General features: G+C 44.2%; 1 protein-coding gene across 2 annotated transcripts in view; it reads left to right on the plus strand.

The window, feature by feature from the left end:
• Positions 1–443: 443 nt before the first annotated feature.
• BPHL (biphenyl hydrolase like) overlaps positions 444–24,921 on the plus strand; it is a 39,392-nt gene continuing 14,914 nt past the window's right edge. The window contains exons 1-4 of one of the 2 annotated variants that reach the window (XM_081086216.1): positions 444–628; positions 6,735–6,847; positions 8,754–8,920; positions 10,810–10,963. In XM_081086216.1, coding sequence (XP_080942342.1) covers positions 522–628; positions 6,735–6,847; positions 8,754–8,920; positions 10,810–10,963 — 541 coding nt within the window. In that variant the 5' untranslated portion in view covers positions 444–521. The remainder of the gene's footprint in view (positions 629–6,734; positions 6,848–8,753; positions 8,921–10,809; positions 10,964–24,921) is intronic. The other variant, XM_081086217.1, reaches the window with a different exon arrangement.

A 24,921-nucleotide genomic window follows, 5' to 3' on the forward strand; every position in this document is an offset into this window, starting at 1 on the left:
TAAGTCAGGGCCCCACTGTATATTCCCAACAGTGCACAGGGTTTCTCCACATCCTCCAACACGTTAATTTCTGTGTTGTTTTAAAATAATAGCTATTCGAATGATGGGAGGTGGTATGAAGAACAAAGATGTTTTAATCACATTTCTAGAAGCAAATACACTTCACCCGCCTTGACAGCCAAACTCCTCGCCTACCCGCTCCTCGCCTCTAGGTGAGCGGGACAGGGGCTGCTCGCCCACGGGCACCGCCAGGTTACCCGGCCGAGCGCGGGGCGGGCAGACCCAACGGGGTCGTGGCCTCCGGAGCTGGAGCTGGCATCCCAAGTGAAGACGATCCGCGCCCGGGTGCCCGCAGGACCGCGAGTGCCGGTTCGGTCACGGATCAGCGAGCACCCAGCTTTCTCTCCAGCTTCCCCCGGCGCTAGGCGGCTGGGGGTGGGGGGTAGGAGGGGGGGGAGGGGCTGAGGCCCAGGAGCCTGGGTCGCGCATGCGCTCTCCTGGCACCGGCGCGACCTGGGACCATGGCGGCGGCGCTAGGCGGCCGGGGGACGTTGCGCCTGCGGCTCCTCCTCTCGGCTCTGAAGTCGGGGCCCCGCGTCCCCCTGGCCCGGCCCGTCGCCGCGTTCGGGTAATGGCCCCCTCACCTGCGCGAGCTCCCGCGACGTGTTCGCGCCCCGGGGGTGGGTGGGCGGGAGAGGCGCGCGGCTCGGCCTCTGCTCCGGGCCCTGGAGCCGGCGGAGGGCGGCGAGCGAGGCGGGTCGCGGAGCCCCGAAGGGCCGGGAGGAAGCGTGAGGATCAGTCCCAGGCTCGCGCGGCAGGTGACAGCCTCGAACCCCGTGCTCGTAGTCGGTTGCTCTGTCCAGTCTCGTAAGACCTTCAGGGCAATAATCTCCTGTTGGGTTGATCGGAAGCCGGCCTGAGGGCGCCTGCGACTCCGAGCGCTCAGAGCCGACCCCGAGCCCGCCTGGCTCCCACCGGCGCTGGGGGTCTGCGGAGCCCCGAGAGCCTGCCTTTCTCCGCCCCGCAGCCGCTCCCAAACACACACAGACACACACACACACGCACACATTTTAAGATAAACCACCAACAACAACAAAGCCGATTAATCTCTTACCCGCTGTCTTAAAAATGGGTGCCTTGGGTCCTAAGAGATACTAGGCGGACAGTGTGAATAGAGCAGCAAGAATTCCCTGCAGACCTACCTCCCTACACACACACACACACACACACACACACACACAATGCATGTATGCAGTTAACTGGTTTAAAATATTTTTTAAAATATATTTTTATTGATTTCAGAGAAGACGGGAGGAGAGGGGGAAAGAGAAATATCAGTGATGGGAGAGAATCATTGATGGGCTGCCTCCTGCCTGCCCCCCACTGGGGCATGGAACCGTGACCTCTGGTCCGTGCTCACCACTGAGCACACCAGGTGGGCGCAGTTAATTTGATGGGCAAGTTCCATTCGTGATTAGGAGGACAAGTCAAATGCTAGAGAGATTATTGGGAACTTCACTTTATCTAAGGTGGAAACTTCGAATTTGACTTCTTAATTTGAAAGGAGAAAGGAAGAAAATGTGACCAGCTTTACATTTTTATATTGTGATTGAGTAGGAGTTTCATATTTGGTTTAGGTTCTTTTTTTATTATAGGTCTTTTAGAACAATTTCAAGGTTGTTTTGATGCAAATGGAAATATATGTCAATGGCCACAGTTGCAAACCACCACTGTAAAATGGCGATTTATCCATTTTCCTTTTTGCAGAACAGGATTTAAATAAAATTGCTGATTTTAACAATATCAAAGTGAGGTAGGTTATTTAATGGTTGCAGGAGACTGATTCATTAGCCTTCAAATCATTCTCCCTAATACATGTCAAAAACAGGTTTCTCTGGAATTTGAACTGCCATTTTATAGCTGTGGTTGCAAATTGATGTGACACAATCAGGGAAAATAAGCAGTGGCATTGGTCAATCCTGAAACAAGGCTGCAGCCCAGATTAAGTAAATAAAAGCACCCTCTCACAGCTAGTGCCCGACTACAATTGAGTTGTGTTCTGAAAACTTGTTTGTAAGTCTGTTATTTGGAATGCTGACTCCTCTTATTTCTAATCTGGAAGTTATGTTACATACAATTGCAATATTAATAATTTACAGAATCTAACTAACTGCCTGACCAAAAAAAATTTTGGAGTTGAACCTTGGAATGTTCTTTGGGAGACCCAGAGAGCTTCCTCCCCCTGGCACCTGCCACCACCTTCTGTCAGGCAGTCAGGGTGAGTGGCCCTGGTGCTGGAGCCCTATTGGGGACCCTCTTCAGCCATGAGGTGACAGAAGAAGCATGGCCTTTGGTGTTCAAATGGCTACATTGCCACTTCTGGCTACATTAACCTGAGCAGGTTACTTAACCTCTCTGAGCTGCATGCCTTGCAGAATTGTGCATAGAATTTGAGACAGTGAATGTTAAAGGCCTTGGAGGTAAAAATTAAGTAATTAGTGGGTAAAGTCAGCAATGATACATATATGAATGTCTAAATAACAAAGCAGGGTATAAAAGATGTAAAAGTGTGTCATCAAAATTCATGTAAATCCATGCTCTGCAAGGTAGCTTTATTGTAGCCAATGGTTACTTTGGGGAAAAAATATACAAAAGAAATTGCTCAACATACAAGATACAGAGACTATGTAGGACTTTCAAAGAGAGGATGTATCCTATTAATAGTCCCCGTTTTTATTTCTGAGCAGAGTGTAAAAAGTGCCACAGGCTCTGGTATCAGGCAGTCAGGTGCTCATCTTGACTTTGCAGCTTCCCAGCAAGCTGACCAGGCAATTGCCTAACCCTCTAACCACCAGCTTCCTCAGTGGTAAAGTGTGGTTACTTGTAATTAATGTGCCTTTCATCACAAAATGAAGGAGATAAGATAAGCTCTGAGCAGTCCATGATTTAGTTTAATAGTGACACTAAATGTTAGTGTTAGTTTAGTTATTCGCCCCAAACTCTTACATTCTGACCTCCCCCCACAGTAGACTCTTCCCCTTTGAGGGGAGTGGCTCAGCCCCTCAATCAGGAACTGGTTGCCATTGCATTGCTCCTGACCTTCCCTTTCACAAAATTGTCCAGCCTCCCAGAAAAAAAGGAGTCAAGGACAAATACAAGGAAGACATAGGCTCTTGTAGATGAGCATGCCTTTCTACAGGCTGCTTTTAAAAGGGAGACAGGACTTTTTTTTCTCCTCCAAGAAATTAACTCAGTATAGTAGTTCTTTACCTGGATTACCTATTAGAATCTCTTGGAGATTTAAAAAAATACAAATGCCTGCATCCCACCCCAGAGATGTTGATTTAGTGTAGTCTGGGCATCCAGAGATTTAAATTTGCCAGAAAAGAAAAAAAAAAAATTTAAAAATGCAGTTATAATAATTAAAATGTATTGGGCGCTTAAAGTTTTGCCACATGATTCAAATCTAAGTTTGAGCCCCACTGATACAGTGGGAGGCTGGAAACACTCAGAAAGGAGCTGAGTGGGCAGCCATGTAGATGATAGTGAGGGCATGGGGAACTTGATGCCTGCCACCTTCAACCCCAGCGTCTCCTGCATCCCCGCTACTCTTCTGTCATAATACTTGGCGAACTTCATAGTGCCTGCTGGTTGCAGGATGCATTATCTGTCTTCCCTGCCACTCCAAGCCACACGGAGTGGCCAGAGTAGGTGTTCAGGAAATATATGAATGAATGAATGAATGGATGAATGAATGAATAGTATAATAGGGTGTAGGCATTTTACAGAGCACATGCCAGGGTCCTACCCCAGTTACTGACTGGTGGTCTCCCAGGATTGTCCTGGGCAGGTATATTTTTCCTCTTCACAGGAAATTCTAGAGAACACACCTGCTTAAGAACACCTTGGTTAGAGAAGCAATTATTAGGAGGGAGAAAGTAGTGGAAACAACAAATGAACTGCCCGAGGAAAGGGATTTACTTTTGTTCTTTAAATTTTCTGAACTTTTCTATCTTTTTCGTAGCTGAGAGTTGGGAAAGTTGGTACTTTGAATGTAGTTCAAGTAATACGCACATGTCAGCGCCCTTCCAGGCCTGCTCCCTGCAGGTGACTCTTCGCAGTGTCAGTGTTTATCTGAGGCCTGCCTGCCATCTAAGGACCCCTTCATAAGCTGGAGGAAAAAGGCTGTACCCATTTAAATTTTTATTTGAAAATTAATCACTCAATAACTATTATTTTTTAAAATAAAACTTTTTTGCCTATGTTTGAAATTGATTTTCATTTAGTTTACTTTTGTATATAAGCAGTCCTCTGTCCTGTTTCCTGAGACTGGAGATTGGTATGTGTTGAGGACAGTGCACTAGGCCATTTCTTTCCCCTGAACTGCACACCTGTCACTGCTCACCCTTAAAGTATGCTCCCTTTTTCCCCCACACTCCTGCCAGGCTGACCACTGCCCTGTCCCCACATGTGTCCTTCCTCCTGTGCCTTCTATCACACCATTTCCTCTGTTAGAATCACCCTCCCACTCTATTCTTGGAAGTTCATTTCAAATGCTACTTTCTTCCTCTTTTTCAAATATCTCTAATGAAATCTCTCTGCCTCTTCTTTAAAATATATTTTTTATTTCAGAGAGGAAGGGAGAGAGAGATAGAAACATCAATGATGAAAGAGAATCATTGATTGACTGCCTCCTGCATGTCCCCTTCTGGGGATGGAGCCTGCAACCTGGGCATGTGTCCTTGACTGGGCATCAAACCATGACCTCCTGGTTCATAGGTTGATGCTCAACCACTGAGCCACACTGGCCAGGCTCTCTCTCCTTTAAAGCTGCCTCTGCCCTAGTATTCTGACATCAAGTGCCATCATGCCCCATTTTAGACTATCTGATTTTATTTCTGTATTACTAGACAACCAAAAGAATATGGGATAGGGTAATAATAAAGAAAAGAAATTTGGAATGGGGAATCAAAACATAGAGCAAAGTGCAGAGGGAAAGTAGAGGGTTTTTTAATAACAGAGGTGAGCACTGAAGGGAAGGGAAGCCTGTTTGAGACAGTGCCCTAGGGCTGGCTCCTGGGTTCCTGGAGAGAGGCAGACAGCAGCACCCAGTCATGAAAACGCACCAGCTTGGACATTGACAGAGTTGGGTGGGGGAGGGGGGTCCTCTGATGGTGCATAACATCCTCAGTGTACAAAATTACTTCTACAAGCAAGGAAGGGAACCCCTTAAAAATTTTTAGGGCACAAGAGTAAGAAAGGTACCATTATCACTGTCATGAGCTGTGCAAATGCCAGTCATCTTGTCTGGGGAGCTTCCGCATTCCTGGGTGGTGAACACAGGAAATGCATAAACCTTTGCTCCAACTGTGTACCTCAAGTTCTTCCCTCAGTCATGACCTACCCCTCCCTGAGGGTTTGCTGGTGAATCTCTGTGTCTTCATCTTTTCTCCTAATAGACTGTGAGCAAAGCAAATGTGTCAGTAAACAAACATTTGAAATAAATATTAGTACAACATTATTTGCTTTTATCTTGATCCTAGAGTCATCTTGACAATAACAATAAATTAGAGGAATAGGACATCAATAATAAGTAACTTGGCAATGTTGGTATGATACAGCCACTGCTTAGTGCCTTATTATTGCTCTCCCATAATATTTCTGTAGATAATGAGCTCATAGTCATGTCAGGCCTTATTACCAATCATATTTTTCCAGAAATTATGTGTTGTTGAAGACTTGATGTACCTGTGTTCAGCACATTTGTTCCAGCATCTGTCCTGGCATGCCATAATGTCCCTTCCTCAAGTCACCCAGCCTATGGGAAATTGAGGGAGGCTGCTAGAACCTGATGCGGGGGCCTATATCTCGGCATAGGTGTCCCAGAACTTCTGGACGAACAGCAGAGGAGAGGAATCAGAACAGAACACCGGGTACGGCACACGCCGTACAGTCAGAGCAGACCCTGGCAGTAGCCCTGGCCCGAGACCCTCTCCGCGCCCAGCATGTGCAGTGAGATGCTGCATCATGGGAGGTCTTGGGCCAAGGAGGGTCGGCGGCAGGGGGAGGGCTCTTGAGATGAGAGCTTATGGACCCAGCTATTTAACTGTCAACACAGAAGTATTTCAACATCTTAAAAACTAGTTTGGCCATATCAGTGCAGACAAGCATTCTTAACTAGAACCCTTCTGTAGTTGGCTAAAGAATGTGAGAAGTCGTATGCCTAAGGACAGCCTTGAGATCCAGGCCTTCCCTGTGGGCCCTGGAGGTCAGGCTCATCCTTGGGAATGCTGCCAGGGCAGCTGCAGGTCCAGGTCGCTCCTCCGGACCCACTAAGGTTCAGATGGTGGTCTGTGCTGCGCAGATGCTCATCATGTTCCAGTGTGGAGCTCCCCCATCAGCCCGCACGTTGGCACTACTGGCTTCCCGCTCCCCGGACTTGTGCCCATGGGCCTGTCTGGTCACGGATTTGAGCAAGCCTCTCAGTACTTTTGTAGGGTGAGCCCCAAGCTGGATTTTCAAACATGAAGACCCAGCCCAGATCTGCGGTCTAGTGAGGAAGATACAAACTCATGTCGTTTTTCATGTGTGGAAAACAGAAGCACAAATCACAGCACTCAGAAGCCTGGAAAGGGCACTGGAGCTGACTCGTGTATGAAAGGGCAGTTTTGTCACAGTTCATTGGCTCTGCCAACTAATACTCTTCCTTTCGGGATGGGGTTTTTCTATTCTAGCACCTCAGTAACCTCCACCAAAGTGGCTGTGAACGGTGTCCACCTGCATTACCAGCGGACCGGAGAGGGCGAGCATGCCGTCCTGCTGCTTCCTGGAATGTTGGGTCTGCAAGGTTTTCATGGACTGCTCTAGCATGCAGTGTGATCCACGAGGCTTTCCCAAGAGTAGTGGCCAAATGCTGATTACTAATTTTAGTGCTTTGCAGAAATGCTTTAAGTAATATTTGCTACAATAAATGTTAGGTGATTTAGAAAGATAACTTTCTGTTATTATGTATTTTTTTATTCCTTTATATACCTGTTTTTTTCCCATGCAAGTACACTGTGTACTTGGTTGCCTACACTTTGGGAGGATGGCAGGGTCAAGGAAAGGGATATGGGAAGAAGGGCTAGACAAAGAAAGCAGATGAGCGAGTGACCAGCCATCCCAGATTGCCTGGAGTTCTGGGTTTTCCATTTGGGAGACTTTCCGTGCTGAAAGATGGATTGATGGCCCTTTGTGGTTGACTATGTGTTCAGTTACAATAAGAGCTAAGAACAAAACAGAGCTTACAGACGTTTTGAAAATCAAAATTAGATCAATATGAATGGACTATTGTAAAGCCAGCTGAATCTCAATCTCATTTTACAGATAAGTGGTTTCAGTGTAGCAAGTTCAGGGGGAGATTTTCTAGTGATCTCAGGACATCTAAAATTTAGTTTTAAGTGTCTTAATATTGGGTTGTTTGTTTAGTTAAATAATCCCAATTTATGCTTATTTTTTTATAATTTGCTTCTTTCTCCTAAAGCTGTGGTTGGCAAACTGTGGCTCGCGAGCTACATGCGGCTCTTTGGCCCCTTGAGTGTGGATCTTCCACAAAATACCACGTGCAGGCGTGCACGTACTGTGCGATTGAAACTTCGTGGCCCATGTTCAGAAGTCAGTATTTTGTGGAAGATCCACACTCAAGGGGCCAAAGAGCTGCATGTGGCTCACGAGCTGCAGTTTGCCGAGCCGCAATTTGCCGACCACTGTCCTAAAGTATTTCAGTTGATGGTTCCACCTGACTGAACTTGAGCTGAATGTGGTACTGTAGCTATGGGGCATCCTTGTCTAGATAGCATTTAGTATATGTTTTTCCTTAAGCTACTGTAATGAAGAAGGACATTTACTCCAATGGCTGATGTCAAGCCAAAGCAATCTGTAAAAGCAATAAATAATTTATCAGCTTAGATTTTCATTATTTCAGTATTGCAATCATTATCCAGTTATAAAAACTTTGTTTATGTAAAACATTAACCTGATTCAAAAATCAGACAAATAGTGAGATTTTTATCTCCAAATCCCCTGTCCCCAGCACCCAGTTCCCTCTCCACAGGCAGCCAGGCTGTTTTGTAATTTTTTAATGAAATAAACTAAATTGAGTTGTTTCTTCCACACCCCGCCCTTCCCCATCATTTCTGTGTTTAATTTCTGATTTCTAGTTATAACCCAAAAATATCTACAGAGCTATTCACATTTGCTCAGTAAAGCAACATCTGGGATTTTAGAATTCTACTTTAAAATAACTTGGATCAAATCTCATAAATTTGTCTACAGATATTATAATCTCTCTCACTTGTAATAGTCATTTTTAAAAAAAGAAAAGAAAAAATAACCCAGAAGCATATCATATCAGTAAGTCTATTTCTGTGCAGTTTCATGATTTATTTTTTAAAGGAAGATTAAGCTGAAAAGGTATCAAAAGTGCAGGACTTCAATAATAACACAGGACCAAAGAATCAGGGCCTCTGTCTTTCTCAAAGTAGCCACCAGGAGGAGATAAGAGGCAGCTCTGAGCTCCGTAGGGAAAGGAAGTCAGCCTCCCAGTAAATGGATTCTCATTGCAAGTAAGGCTCCTTGGCTGATTATATTCTGATGTCTAACTTTGAGTATAAATTAGTTACTTTGATTTAAGATTGTAATTATTTATTTTTTTACAATAATGTGTTTGAAACAGTAAAAGCATTCATCTGAATTAACCAAGTGGCTATTTTTAGGAAGTGGAGAGACTGATTTTGGACCTCAGATTAAAAACCTAAATAAGAAGCTCTTCACAGTAGTCGCTTGGGATCCTCGAGGATATGGACATTCCAGACCCCCAGATCGAGATTTCCCAGGGGACTTTTTTGAAAGGGATGCAAAAGATGCTGTTGATTTGATGAAGGTGGGTCTCTTAGGGAAGAGCCTAAGGGAGAGAGAATGGCTGGACCTGTCATTTATTTTGTTTTTGTTTTTGATTTCTATAAGGTTAATACTGTGTGGTTCCTATAGAAAAATTTTAAACATTCAAATAGGTATAAAGAAGAAAGTAGAAATATCCCACAATCCAAATATGTACAGCAACCACTACTAAGCCTTTGAGGCTCTGCCTTTTTGGCTAATCTTATCTACATATATAAAAGCCTAATCAACCGGCTGACCAGCCAGTAGCTATGATGTGCACTGGCCACCAGGAAGCAGACGCTCACACAGGAGCGGAAACCACAGGCATGGAAACATGGAACAGACTGATGAATCTCAGAGGGAAGAGGGGAGGTGGGGGAAGTGGGAAGAGATAAACCAAAGATCTTATATGCATATCCCTCAGCCTGGCCTGTGGTGATTAGGCTGAAACTGGCTCTCAGACATCCCCTGAGGGGTCCCGGATTGCAAGAGGGTGCAGGCCAGGCCAAGGGATCCCACTGGTGCATGAATCGGTGCACCGGGCCTCTAGTTACATATATAAATACACTGTCTTATATTGATGGCATTTTACTGTACCTACTGTTTCTCCAATTTGTCAAGGAGATACTTCCACGTCAATAAATATAAGTTTACATCTGCATTTTCTTTCTGCATTTAAAAAAAAAAAATCCTCACCTGAGGACATGCTGGCGGGGAAGGGGGAGAGAGAAAGAAACATCGATGTGAAAGAGAAACATTGACAGGTTGCTTTCGTATGCTTCCCGACTGGCAATCAAACCCACAACTCAGGTATGTATCCTGACTAGGAATTGAACCGGCAACCTTTTGGTACTCGGGACCACGCTCAACCAACTGAGCCACTCCAGCTGAGGTACATCAGTATTATAATAGGTGCATAGTGTTTCATTGTATGGGTGTACTATTCTTATTCACATCTTTTCTAATGGTAGATAAATAACTTCATTTTTAACTTGCCCTTCTCTTTGGTGATTATAAACAGCAGTACAGAGATCATTCTGTTGTCCGTTGTCATTTTAGTTCTGGTTTGTTTGTTTGCTTGTTTGTTTATTTGTTTTCTATTATAACAATGCTGCTGTGGATATCCTAGACCTATTTCCTGGTACATATGCGTAAGAGTTCCACATCCATTTAGGAGATGGCTGGCTGGGTACAGAAAATGCATGTGTTCATTTCACAAGATAGTGCCAAGTTGTTATCCATAGTAGTTATCCCAGTTTATCTGGAACTATCTTGGACTGGTATTTGTTAACTCCTTAACTTAATTTTCCCAATTCAAGTTTTACTTCTAGACAGCATCTTTGTTCTAGACAGCATTTCTGTCAGACAGCATCTCTGTTCATTTTCCCTGTGAAACACATTTTCAGTGCCCCGTTGTTTCACTCTGGGACTAACATAACCTCCCCATGATACCATACTCTTCCAAACTTCCTCCAGCCACTTCTTCACAATGTTGCAATTAGGGGCTTTACCAGATGCAATGACTTCATTTCATCCAATGTCCCTTTCTAATCTGCACAGCTGTTCTCAAAGTCTTTGCTCAAGTGTGTATGTTATTGGTCATGTCCAAGTTCAGCTGATCTCCATTGTTCCCAGTTCCTTGAGATTTTATCCAAACAGAAGTAGTTCCTTCAAAATTCAAAACAATACTTATGACAATTATCTTTATACCAAACTAACTGAGAGAAAGCATTTATGTCATCAAGTGGTAGACTGAAGGATTTTTTCATCAATTACCAATTGATATTTCAAACCCACAGCTATATTAATTCTGTTAATTATGGATTATTGGGTTCTTTTGACAGAGAGAAGCAATAATCTGTGCTGTGCTTTTTGTTGTGTTTACTGCAGACGCTGAAGTTTAAGAAGATCTCTTTGCTGGGGTGGAGTGATGGTGGTATAACGGCCCTCATTGCAGCTGCAAAATACCCATCTTACATCCATAAGATAGTGATCTGGGGGGCCAACGCCTATGTGACTGAGGAAGATGAGATGATTTATCAGGGTAGGTTCCACAGATGTCATGATAAGTAGCATCCTCCTCTCCCCTCTTCCCTTCAATTCTTATTTTGATATGTCCTGGCAAGCCATATCTCATCCTCTTCTAGTTCTCATTTCTAAGGTAGGAATAATAATTTCTCAGAAAAGTAATGCAATTTAGCCAGTCTTTGATTTAAAGCTTTCTCTTTCCAGAAGTGGCACATTTATGATTCAGAAAAGGGCAAAACTACTATTTACATTTTTTCCTACTTGTAGTGAACTTATTCATAACCTCATTTAAAATAATGTGAGTGCAAAGGAAATATTGTAATCAAATATTAAACCTGATTTTTGATAAAGAATGTCTGCACTATTCACATTTTTTATTTTATTTTTTAATATTTTATTAAATGTATTGGGGTGACATTGGTCAACATATAGGTTTCAGGTGTGGATTTCTATATTATAAGATCAGTACATTGCACCATGTACTCACCACCCCAAGTCAGATCTTCTCCTGGCATCATATATTAGGACCCCCTTCTCCCTCATCCCTCTTGCCTCTGGTAACCACCACACTGCTGTTTTTTTTCATGAATTTCAGTTTTATATCCCACATATTACTGAAATCATATGGTTCTTAGCTTTTTCTGACTGACTTATTTCACTTAGCATAATATTCTCAGGGTCCATCCATGTTGTTGCAAATGCCGCAATTTCATCTTTTCTTATAGCCAAGTAGTATTCCATTGTGTATATGTACCACATCTTCTTTGTCCAGTCCCCTGTTAGAGGGCATTTTGGTTGTTTCCATGGCTTGGTCACCATGAATAATGTGGCAGTGAATACAGGGATGCATATATCTTTGTGAATACACGATTTCAAGGTTTTCGGGGATATACCCAAGAGAGAGACTGTTGGATCATATGGTAGCTCTATTCTCAAATTTTTGAGGAATTGCCTGACTGCTTTCCATAGTGGTTGTACCAGTCTACATTCCCACCAGCAATGGATGAGGGTTCCCTTTTTTCCACAACCTCTCCAACACTTGTTATTGCTTGTCTTGTTGATAATGGCCATTCTAACTGGTATAAGGTGGTATCTCATTGTGGTTTTGATTTGTATTTCCCTAATTGCTAGTGAGGTTGAACCTCTTCATATATCTTTTGGTTGCTCATTTGTCTTCTTGGGAGAGGTGTATTGTTAGGTCCTCTTCCTATTTTTTGATTGGGTTGTTTGTTTGGTGTTGAGTTTTATGAGTTCTTTATATATTTTAAAGAAAATTAAAACTTTGTCAGAGTAACTATTTTCAAATATCATCTCCCATCTGGTTGGCTGCCTCTTTCTTTGTTTTGTTGTCAGTGTCTTGCTGCTTTTATTTCCCTTGCCTTTAGAGTTAAGTTCATAAAATGCTCTCTATGACCAAAGTCCATAAGTTTGATACCTGTATTTTCTTCGATATAACTTATTGTTTCAGATCTTATATTTATGTCTTTGATCCATTTTGAATTAATTTTTGTACATGGGGACAAACTATAATCCAATTTCATTCTTTTGCCTGTGGTTTCCAGTTTTCCAACCATTTATTAAAGAGATCATCTTTACTGCATTGTGTGTTTCTGGCTCCTTTGTCAAAAACTATCTATCTGTATACATGTGGTTTTATAGCTGAGCTCTCTATTCTGTTTCATTGATCTGTGTGTCTGTTTCTCTGCCAATATCATGCTGTTTTGATTATTATAGTTCTGTTGTATAATTTGAAGTCTGGTAGCATGATACCTCAAGCTTCATTCTTTTTTATCAAGATTGCCTTGGCTATTTGGGGTCTTTTGTGGTTCCACACAAGTCTGATGATTTCTTGTTCTATTTCTTTTAAAAATTACATTCAGAGGCAGAAGCAATTGCCCCACATTGTTGGAAAACCTCTTGCCCATCCTGTGGACAATTGCCTGAGGCTACTCAAGACTGAATACAATCAGTCTTCAAGCAGAGGCAGGTCTCTGGAGGCTTTGAGTCTTTGCCTGATGTAATTAGTCAGAAAAAGCATTTGACACTGTCCTGCACTAGATATTGGGAAGCATAGCAGATCTAGTTAATACATAGTCACAAACCCAAATAGGCAGGCAAAATGGGGAGACAAAAAACAACAATCCACAAATCAAAGAACAAGAGAATTTTCCAGAAGAAGAGGTAACTGAAATGGAGATAAGAAATTTATCAGACATAGAATTCAGAATAAAGATGGCAAAGATGCTCAACAGCATGAGAAAATATATAGTAACTATGAAGAATGGCATAGCTCTAATAAAGAACACAGTGGAAGGAATACATAGCAGATTAGAGGAAGCCGAAGGTCGGATCATTGAATTCGAAGACAGGGTAGAAAAAAATCACTCAATCAAAGAACCAAAAAGAAAAAAACAATTTAAAAACAGGAGGGCACTTTAAGGGAGCTGTGGGACAACATGAAATGTAACAATCCTATCTAATAAAGAGGGAATGTGCAAATTGACCATCACTCTTTCACAAAACTGGCGGCGCCCATAGCCACAGGATGGCAGTGCCCAGTCCCCTCAGCACTGCTGGAGTTCCCCAGTCCTTTCAGCCCCACTGGGGTGATGGGGGGCAGGAATGTGGTGCAGCCAGACCGCCCTTAGGTGGGTCTGGCCGCTCCTTGCACCTGCTACCGGAGTCCCACAGTCCTTTCAGCCAAGCTGGGGGAAGGGGGGGGAGGGGTGGCAGGTGCATGGTGCAGCCGGACTCACCCTCAGCCCCCCAGCTGCCCAGGGCCTGCCCAAGGCACAGGAAAGCCTCGGATGGCGGCTGCCCAGCTGCCTAGGGCCAGCCGAGGCTTGTGCTGCTGGCAGTGGCAGCAGCAGAGGTGTGATGGGGGCATTGCCTTCCCCTGATCACTGGGTTACCTCCCCCCCCTGAGGTCTCCCAGACTATGAGAAGGGGAAGGCCAGTCTGAGGGACCCCTGTCTCCAGTGTATGAATTTTTATGCACTGGGTCTCTAGTATTCGCATAATAGGTGTCCCAGAAGGACAAGAAAGTGAGCAAGGAATAGAGAATGTGTTTGAATAAAGGCAGAAAATTTCCCTAACATGATGAAGGAAAAAGTCACACAAGTACAAGAAGCACAAAAAGTCCCAAGCAAGAACCCACATAGGCCCATGCCCAGACACATCATAATTTAAATGCCAAAAATTAAAGACAAAGAGAGAATCTTAAAGGCAACAAGAGAAAAGTAATTTGATACCTACAAAGGAGCTCCAGCAAGGCTGTGTGTTAGTACAACAGATACAAACTTGATGACCTCCATGGAGTCCCACTCTAAGCAACCCTCCTGGAGATCAGTCACAGAGGGAAACAGTGGTTCTACTGCAATAGCTCTTGGTTTACAGATAATATGCTCTTTGACACAATTCCAAGGGCAATGGGAAGTGAGTTTTGGGATTCCAAGCAGCAGCAGGGCTCTGTGATTCCATTTCTTTGTCTGAAACACCACTGCCAACCAGACAGTGGAGAGTCACACAGCAGAACCCAATGCTCTGATATCTGTTCTCTCTCTTGCCTCTCACCCTGCAGGTCTACCCTCCCTTCCCCACAGCTCTCTGTTCCTCCTGGCTGGGTGTGAGCTCCCAGTTGCTGGCTGCGTCTTCGGGTCATCTGTGCTTTCCCTCTTCTTGTCTCCCTGTTTATTCCTGGTTGCCCACCTTTAGATGTTTTAATGCATGGGTCTCTCAGGCATGCATCTGTGTTGAGCAAGGATGTATTTGTTGAATTATAGTTGGTTAACTTGTTGAAATTTCACAGGGAGAGGACAAGGGGTTTTTCACACCCCCATTCCTCTCTATTGACATGTTTTAAGACAGTACAGCTGCGTTGCTTGGAGGTGGGATTGCCCCACAGGCTTATCTTTGATGTCTGTAGAGACATGAGAACATTTCCAGTTCACCATCTGTTTTTGTAAGACTTGGGCACCAATGGGGAGGCTATTGCAGTGAGTCTTAAAGACGAATATGGGGTGTTCCCCTTCATCCCCATTTCCTCCTCCACTTCCAGTATAGCTACCAGGACCTGGATTGGTGGCCATGTACACCTTGGCGACTGTTGTTATAACAAGGCACCCAGTCATGGAATGTCAGTTGGCAATTCAGGAGTTGCTTAGCCAGCAAGCTGCCCAAATTGAGACCGCCTGGCCCTGAGGAGGAGAGAAGGGTGCATCAGTATCTGGGGGTCCCTGGAGCACAAAGTGAAATTGACGTGGGCTACCCTCCCCCCACCACATGCTGGCCTGGTGCACCAAGACCCTTCTCTTCAGGCCAGGAGCTTTTTGTCCTGAATGTGTTTCTGTAGGTTTCCAGATGGCCTACCCCAGACAGGGCCAGGAAGATCAGCAGTTTCTCTCTTTTATCTACATATGTTTGGTTTTGCCTCTTGGCCTACAAAGCCTAAAATATTTACTCTCTGGTCCTTTACAGAATTAGCTTGCAGACCCATGTGCTAGAATATTGCAAGTCTAGTCTTTTTCAGCTGTTCTGTAATTCACATGACTTAAGTAAGCTCTTTAATGGCAATGTTTTATTAGAGAATCTTAGTTCTCTTTTGTTGTTGTTAATCATCACCCAAGGATATTTTTCCATTGATCTTTAGAGAGAGTAGAAGGGAGAGGGAATGACAGAGAGAGAGAGAGAGACATCGATTGGTTGCCTCCTGTAGGTGCCCTGACCTGGGCCAGGGATTGAGCCTGAAATCCTTGACCGGAATCGAACCCAGAACCCTTCAGGCCAACACCCTATCCACTGAGCCAAACTGGCTACGGCTGTAGAACCTTAGCTCTTGACAGTCTTTCTGTTGGATAAAGAACTATGAAATTCTTAAACGATAAGTCTGATTTTGTTTCCAATCCCAGTCGGAACTCCTGCCTGTCCTAGTGTATTGCCCCCTGGTTCCAAGGAGAGTGGCTCTTGTGTAAAGCCATTCCACTCTGTTGCTAGTCCTTTCCCTCCTGCTGCCTCTAGAACATGGTGCCTTTGGTTCTCCCTCCCTCTCCTGTATTATTGACTTCTCTCCCTGGACCTTTCCTCTCAGCCTATAAAGGTGGGCATGGTTCCTCCTCCAAAAGATTGCCCTTCTTACCTATAGTCACTACCTCACCATTCCTTGTCCTTTCCCACAATCTTATGGAAAAAGTTGTCTGCACTCTGCTTCTACACATTCTCTTCGCATTCCTTCTTCAGTCTCTTCTGGCCCATCTCCCATTTGGCCCATACTGAAACTGTTCTCACTGAGGTAAGTATAATCTCCTTGTTGTCAAAGCCAGTGGATTCTTTTAGTGTTCTTTGTAGTATTCCCTTATTACTTTTTAAAAGTTTGTAAGGGCTATAGTGATAGCCCCTCTTTATTCTCTGAAACTGGTAATTTGTATCATCTCTCTTTTTATCCTGACCCAGATTAACTGGAAGATTATCAATTTCCTTGGTTTTTTTTCAAAGATTTTCTGAACTTAATGTTCAGAAAAAAATACGTTGTATGATTTCAATTCTTTTACATTTGTTTTATGTCCCAGAATATAGTCTATCTGGTAAATATTCTATGTGCATTTGAAAATAATATGTGCTATGCTGCTGTTGGGTGAAGTGTTCTATAAATGTCAATTAGGTGAAGTTGGCTGATAGTGTTGTTCAGCCCTTCTATATCTTTTCTAATTTTTCTCTACTTGTCCTGTCAGTAATGGAGAGATAAATGTTGCAGTCTCCAGATATAATTGTGAATTTGTCTCTTTCTTCTTTTTTCATTTCTTGCTTTGTGTATTTTGGAGCACCAAATTTGGGAAATTTGTAGTCATTATTCTATCTGATATTTTTTCTTTGTCAACATCTTTCTCTTCTTCTGGAACTCTAATGGCACACGTGTTATAATGTCTGCCCAGTTTCTCCTTAACTTGTGTGAAGATGGCTTCCTGCCCACCAGTTCAGAGAAAACAGTGCCTTTGTGCTACCACACCCATAGGACACCTACTGCCCACAGGTTCCTTGATCATTCTGCAGCATTTAAAACTATACACATTATATCTGTCTTGAAGTTCTTGCCACCGGGTTCTCTCAACTTCTCCCTCCTATCTCTGGTTTTCTCTGGCTTTGACACTTGCCCACTCTCCTCTGCTGAGCCCTGAACATTAGGGTCTCCCAAATGCCATCCTGGCACCCCGCTCCTCTTCTCACTCTTACACCTAGGAGCTTCAGTCAGTCTCTTGGCTTCACTGAACTCCCAAATCCAAGGTAGTCAATTTTTTAGTCAATTTTCATATCTGGTTGTCCCACATGTATCTGATACTATTCAGTATGTCTAAAATTGAACTGTCTTTCCTCCACAAACCTGTTTTACTTGCTAATTTTTTTATCTTGACAAATGATTCCAAATGGAATATCCTATCTAATAAAAGAGAAACATGGTAATTGACGTACAACCGCTACCCTTCCCATTGGCTAATCAGCGAGATATGCAAATTAACTGCAAGCCAAGATGGCGGCCGGCAGCCAGGCAGCTTGAAACTAACATGAGACTTGCTTGCTTCAGTGACGGAGAACTCCAACGTTCCCCGCCTGCCTTGCCAGCCTCTGAGCCTGCAGTTTACGAAACATTGTAACGAATGTAGAAGCTAAACAAAACCCCAGAAACCTGCTTTCAGTGAGCCCGGGATCTCAGAGCTGGAGTTGATACAGAGTTTCGATTATAGAACCGAAACAAACCAGATACCTGCTTTCAGGAGCGGAGGCCTAAGAGCTGGAGCCTCAGAGCTAAAGCTGGCCCAGAATAAAAAAAAAGAAAGAAAAAAAGGAGCGGTTGGGAGCTTCCATCACCCGACAGCCTGAAAACAGCCCTCAGCCCCTCACCCAGACTGGCCAGGCACCCCAGTGGGGACCCCCACCCTGAAGGGTGTGTGACCAGCTGCAAATAGCCATCATCCCCTCACCTAGGCTGGTCAGGCACCCCAGTGGGGACCCCCACCCTGATCCAGGACACCCTTCAGGGCAAACCAGCCAGCCCCCACCCATGCACCAGGCCTCTACCCTATATATTAAAAGGGTAATATGCCTCCCAACACCGGGATCAGCGGAGCCGAGAGGCCTCCCAGCACCGGGATCAGCGTGACAGGGGGCAGCGCCCAAACCCCCTGATCGCCCTGCGGCTCTGTGTGTGACAGGGTGCGGTGCCTCAACCCCCTGATCGGCCCTGTTCTGTGTGTGACAGGGTGAGGCGCCCCCCGCCCCCCATGGGCCCTGCTCTGTGTGTGACGGAGTAGAGCCATAACCTCCCCATCGGCCCTGCCCTGAATGTGACAGTGGCGGCGCCCCAACCCCCTGATTGGCCCTGCTCTGTGGGTGATAGAGGGCGGCGCCCCCCCCCCCCCCACGGGCCCTGCTCTGTGTGTGATGGGGTAGAGCCATAACCTCCCCATCGGCCCTGCCCTGAGTGTGACAGTGGCAGCGCCCCAACCCCCTGATTGGCCCTGCTCTGTGGGTGATAGAGGGCGGCGCCCCAACCCCCTGATCCGCCCTGCCCTGAGTGTGACAGGGGGCGGTGCCCTAAATCCCCTATTGGCCCTACTCTGTGAGTGACGGGGGGGGGGGGGGGAGCTCCTCAACCCCCTGATCGGCCCTGCTCTATGCATGACAGGGGGGAGCTCCCCAACCCCCTGATTGACCCTGCTCTGTGCGTGACAGGGTACGGAGCCCCAACCCCCCTGATGGGCCCTGCTCTGTGTGTGACAGGGGCAGCGCCCCAACCCCCTGATTGGCCCAGCTCTGTGCATGACGGGGTGGTGCTGTAACCTCCCCATCGACCCTGCCTTGAGTGTGACAGGGGGTGGTGCCCAACCCCCCAATTGGCCCTACCCTGAGCGTGACTGAGGGTGGCATTGCAGCCTCCCAATCTGCCTTGCTCTGTGCATGACAGGGGAAGGCGCCCCAACTCCCTAATCGGCCCTGCTCTGAGCCTGACCAGGGGCTGCACCTAGGGATTGGGCCTGCCCTCTGCCACCCGGGAGCAGGCCTAAGCCAGCAGGTCGTTATCTCCCGAGGGGTCCCAGACTGCGAGAGGGCACAGGCTGGGCTGAGGGACCCCCCCTCCCCCCCGAGTGCACCAATTTTTGTGCACCGGGCCTCTAGTTTAGAAATAAGTAGTAATTAAAAATATTTATTGAATGCCTGCTGTGAACTAACATTTTTACCCCATGTACAATGTCCTGTAAATTAGCTATTACTCAGCCTGTTTTTTAAATGATCAAAGAAATGAAAAAACCTGCAACAGTGGCACAGCTGGGAGATGGCACTTCATGTCTGACTCTGAGGCGAAGCGTTTACCCTCTGCAACATAGTCATCTAGCCCTCTGCATCTTCCTGCATTCTTCCTTTGCTCTGTCTGCAATCCATCCTCCCTTCCATCCCTCCTGCCAGGCTCCAGGTCCAGACCCTGAGTCAGTCTCCACTTGGATTGATTCAACACCTTTCTAACCAGTCCCCATTTTTACCTCCTTTCAATCTTCTTTCCACACTGCTCTGATAGGAATCTGGTAGGATGTAAATCTCATGATATCTTACTTAAAAATCCTTTCAGGTCTCCCATGGCTTTCTTGATAAGAACGTTCAAATTTCTCAGGTTTGCTCACAGAGTTTGAGTGACCCAGCACCCTCTGTCTTTGTAGGTCCTTCTCCCACTATTTTTCTCTTCCCCACCCCCACACACCCATCATTTCCTTCAGCACCCGAGGAGTCCTGAAGTTCTGGCAGTAGGTGGCATGGTTCTCTGCCTCTGCTGCTGCACATGCTATTCCTGCGCCCATATTTGCATGCTGACTTCTGCTCTCACTGAATTGAATATAGCAGTGTATCCTCTAGGTCAGGGGTGGGCAAACTTTTTGACTCGAGGGCCACAATGGGTTCTTAAACTGGACCGGAGGGCCGGAACAAAAGCATGGATGGAGTGTTTGTGTGAACTAATATAAATTCAAAGTAAACATCATTACATAAAAGGGTACGGTCTTTTTTTTTTTTTTTTTTTTAGTTCTATTCATTTCAAACGGGCCGGATCCGGCCCTCGGGCCGTAGTTTGCCCACGGCTGCTCTAGGCAGCCCCACCCTGCCACTCCCTTCCCACTGCCCATTTGAGCTCAATGACCCTCTTCTGTCCTCCCCCACCCTCTCCCATGACACTTAGGACCCTCTAATCCCATGGTTGTTCGCAAGTTCCTGACTGAAGAGCAGAGATGCTATCTTGTTCAAGTTTGTATCTGTTGTGACTAACACACAGCAGACTTCCAATAATGTTTACTGGATTAACTCACTAATTAATGATGAATGAGTGTTTTCTTCATTAAGTATCCAGTGCTTATCACACATTATATGCTCAGAAAGAAATATATCAGTTTCTTTTTGGATATAAATTAGTTGTTTTGGATTAACAACCAGTGATTCAAATGGTTACTTTAGGAACTTAACTATGAAACGTAATTACTACTTATTTTTGGTGGAAATTATACTTTGGTGTAAAACTGGCTTCCTCTTTTAAAAAATTACAGAAGTAAATATATAAATACATGAACTATTTTTGAGTGCTTGTTATAGGCCAAGCACTGTTGTTAGCACATTTAATCTCTAACTTATTTGCTTTTATCCCATAATGTTATTATAATTTTCATTTCTTAGGTAGGGAAACTATATCACAGAGAAGTTAAGGAACTTATTTGCTCAGGGTCGCAGAGCCAGTGAGTGCAAGAGCTGGGATTCAGAAGTAGGCAGTGTGACTTCTAAGCCTGTGTTTTAACCACAGCACTTGTTGTGAACAACTGGCTTGCCCAGCTTCAGCTGGATTTCCCTGCCCTTGAGGTTTAGGTAATATTTCCTGTGGGAGGGCAAGGTCTTATCCCAGATTTCACATTCCCGTAGGTACCTCTTGCTCCAGATGCCTGGCTTTACTAAGTTAAGTCATTTGAAGGATCACCTGCTGTCACAGTGTTGCAGTGACCCAGGGACCTCTGTCTTTCTAGGTCTATCTCCTACTTTTCTCTTCCCTACCCCAGAACCCATCCTTTCCTTCAGCACCTCGTTAATCCAGTAAACATTATTGGAGCTACATTGGAGCTCATTAATCCAGTAAACATTATTGGACATCTGCTGTGTGTTAGTCACAACAGATACAAACTTGAATGAGATAGCATCTCTGCTCTTCAGTCAGGAACTTGTGAACAACCATGGGATTAGGCAGAGCTCCTCAAACTTTTTAAACAGGGGGCCAGTTCACTGTCCCTCAGACCATTGGAGGGCCGGACTATAGTTTAAAAAAAACTATGAACAAATTCCTATGCACACTGCGGCAGCAAAAACACCCGGCGGGCCGGATAAATGTTTTCGGCGGGCCGCAGTTTGAGGACGGCTGGATTAGAGGGTCCTAAATGTCATGGGAGGGATTTACATTTTAATACGAAAAATATCTTCATTTTGAGCTTAGCCAATTTAGTTCGTAAAAGGTCTTGGCCTTCCCACCTTGGGGGACTTACTTTATTTTGTAAAAATGTATATACATTTATAAAATATATGTTTAAAATATTATATACAATATATTAATATTATATATTAATGTTATAGGAATGTATAATAATATTAGATATATGTCATAAACATATATTTATATTTTATTATATGCTATAATGTATGTTTTATTATATGTTTTGTTTTTGAACTATACTGAGTGATTTCACACTGTAGCTCATCTTTTGTGATACTTCAGGGAGCATTATATTTCTAGAATTCATTCATGGTGTTGTTGTATCATATTCCACTGAGCAAGCATGCTGCGTTCTACATTCCCTTTCTTTTATCAGTGGACAATTGGTCTGTTTCCAGTGTTGTTACGAACATTCTTGTATTTGTCCTGTGGGGCATGTGAGCCACAGTGTCTCTCTAGGGCAGCCGTGGGCAAACTACAGCCTGCGGGCTGGATCCGGCCCGTTTGAAATGAATAAAACTAAAAAAAAAAAAAAAAAAAAGACCGTACCCTTTTATGTAATGATGTTTACTTTGAATTTATATTAGTTCACACAAACACTCCATCCATGCTTTTGTTCCGGCCCTCCGGTCCAGTTTAAGAACCCATTGTGGCCCTCGAGTCAAAAAGTTTGCCCACCCCTGCCTAGGGTGTAGGAAATTGCTGAGTGTTGTGGAATACAAATGTACCCCATTGCCAGTGACAGATTGTTCTGCAACTACATAAATTTACACTTCCACCAGCAACACATGAGGTACCTTAACTTAGATCCTCATCAAAGCTTGGAATCATCAGCCCTGGCCAGTTTTGCGCAGTGGATAGAGCGTTGCCCCACAGACTGAAGGGTCCCTGGTTCGATTCCAGTCAAGAGCATGTACCTCAGTTGCAGGCTCTATCCCAGAGGCAACCAATTGATGTGTCTCTCTCACATTGATGTTTCTCTTTCTCTGTCTCTCCCTCTCCCTTCCACTTTCTCTAAAAATCAATGGAAAAATATCCTCTAGTGAGAATCATCATACTTCTTAATTCCAGCCAGTCAAATGTGTGTAAAATGGTATCTTATTGGGGGCCCTAAATTTGCAATAGGGGTGAGAATATTTTTATGTGTTTATGCACCACTGGGTTTTTTCTTCTGTACTATACTTATTCATGTCTTTTTGGGGGGGGGGGGAGGGGAGTGGAAGGGAGGGGGAGAGACAGAGAAACATCGATGTAAGAGAGACGCATCGATTGGTTGCCTCCCATATAAGCCCCAACCAGGGTCAGGGATCAAGCCTGTACCGAGGTATGTGCCCTTGACCAGAATTGAACCTGGGACCCTTCAGTCCACAGGCCGACACTCTAACCACTGAGAGACCGGCTAGGGCCATGTCATTTCTTTTTCTTGATTTTTAAGTTTTTGTCATGTAATAATTACACATATAACACAATATGTTCAACAGGTATACTTTATTAGTTGTAACAACAGACTAGATCACTTCCAATATTATTTCAGTGTTACTGGTTTGCAGCAGGGGTGGGGTTTTTTTGTTTTTTGATAATGTGATTGCTATCCCCTTGCTGGTTAGTAATTGTGTTAGTAGTTAATGTTGTACAGCTTGTGGCTTGTCTTTTGCTTTCTTTATGGGCAGAATTATTTAATTCAATGTAAGGAAATGTTACAGTGTTTTATTTTCTCATTAACTTGATGAGTTTTTTTTGTTTTTACATTTACCAAATTGTTAGTTTCTTTGCTCACCTGTCCTTCTTTCATCTCAGACATTCCTTCCAAGATCCTTTCTCTCTTTCCTGAAGTTATTCTTTAGAAGTTCTTTAAGGATAGGTCTGTTAACAGTACGCACGGTTTTTACCTAAGAATATCTTTTATGTCACCCTCATTCTTTAAAGATTGGCTAAGAATAGAAATATAAGTGGAAGAATATTTTCTCCAACATTACTGTCTGCTGCTTTCTTTAATTGCTGTTGGGAAGTTTTGCCAGTTTAATTTCCTTGCTGTGGAGTGATGTGTCTGATCTCTGCCTGTTTTTCAGATTTTCTCTTTTTCTTTGATATGTTGCTGATTTACTATTCTGTGTCTAAGTGTGGCTTCTTTTTATTTCTCTGATTTGGATTACATTTTATTTTTGTCTGTGGACTCTCCTCTTTTATCAGTTCTAAAAAACAGTCTTGCCTGTTTCTTTCAAGTCTTGCATGCCTGCATTCTCTTTCTCTCCTACTTTTCTGGGACTGGTTGGACTTTGTAGACCTTTTCATCTTCCCTACCTCTTGTTCATCTTCCTATCTCTTGGTGTGGTGTTCTGCATAATTTTTAAACTTTCTCTTTTAAGTTTATTCTTTAACTTCTTAAAGATTCTGATTGTTTTGTGATCTTGATTAGGAGTGAGTATTTGCTTATTCTTACTCTGGGAACCACAGGAAAGACCAGTGAGCGTCATTGAGAATGCTTCCTCCACAGAGCATGTGCATTCGCTACTCCTGGGAACCACAGGGTCGGACCAGGCGGGCCAGTTTCATTTCAGCCAACCCAGGAGTCTCAGGTTCAGCTCCACCCTCCCAACCCCAGCTAATAGTCACATTTCCCCAAAAGCAGCCTTTTGAGTAGTCTTACCACTCTTTGTTCTATTTTCAGGGTTCACTTTCTCTTACACATACACATATATACTCATATACATTCATACTCTAGTTCATTAATTACTACAACTCCAACAATGCAGCAAAAACGAACATTTTAAAGATCTAGTTGTTTCACTGTAAGAGGACCTTTCAGAGGATATGGTCTGCTGTATAGCCAAAAAAAAAAAAAAAAAAAATCTACAGGGAATATTTTTTAAATTTCTTTTTAAAGCCTTCCCCACCCCCCTTTTCTTCTGGTAATTACCATACTGTTGTATGTGTCTATGAGTTGTTTTGTTTTTTATTACTTAATCCCTTCACCTTTTTCACCCAGCCCCGCAACCCCCCACTCCTCTGACAGCTGACAGTCTGTTCTCTGTATCTATGAGTCTGTTCCTATTTTATTAGTTTATTTTGTTCATTAGATTCCACATATGAGTGAAATCATATGGTACTTGTCTTTCTTAGCTAGCTTATTCCACTTAGCATAATACTTTCCAGGTCCATCCATGCTATTGCAAAGGGTAAGATTTCCTTCTTTTTTATGGCTGAGTAGATCCCATGTACAGGGAATTTTTTTTTCTTTATTGTTCAGATTATTACAGATGTTCCTCTTTTTTTCCCCCCCTTAGCTCCCCTCCACCCGGTTCCCACCCCACTCCAGGCCTTCCCCCCACCCCCCCACTGACCTCGTCCATAGGTATAAGCTCTTTGTCCAATCTTTTCCCGCACCCCCACAACCCCTTCCCCCTGAGAATTGTCAGTCTGCTCCTTTCCATGCCCCTGATTCTATTACATTCACCAGTTTCTTCTGTTCATCA

This window comes from Myotis nattereri, assembly GCF_964212035.1.
Source record: "Myotis nattereri genome assembly, chromosome: 3".
NCBI classification, from domain to species: Eukaryota; Metazoa; Chordata; class Mammalia; order Chiroptera; family Vespertilionidae; genus Myotis; species Myotis nattereri.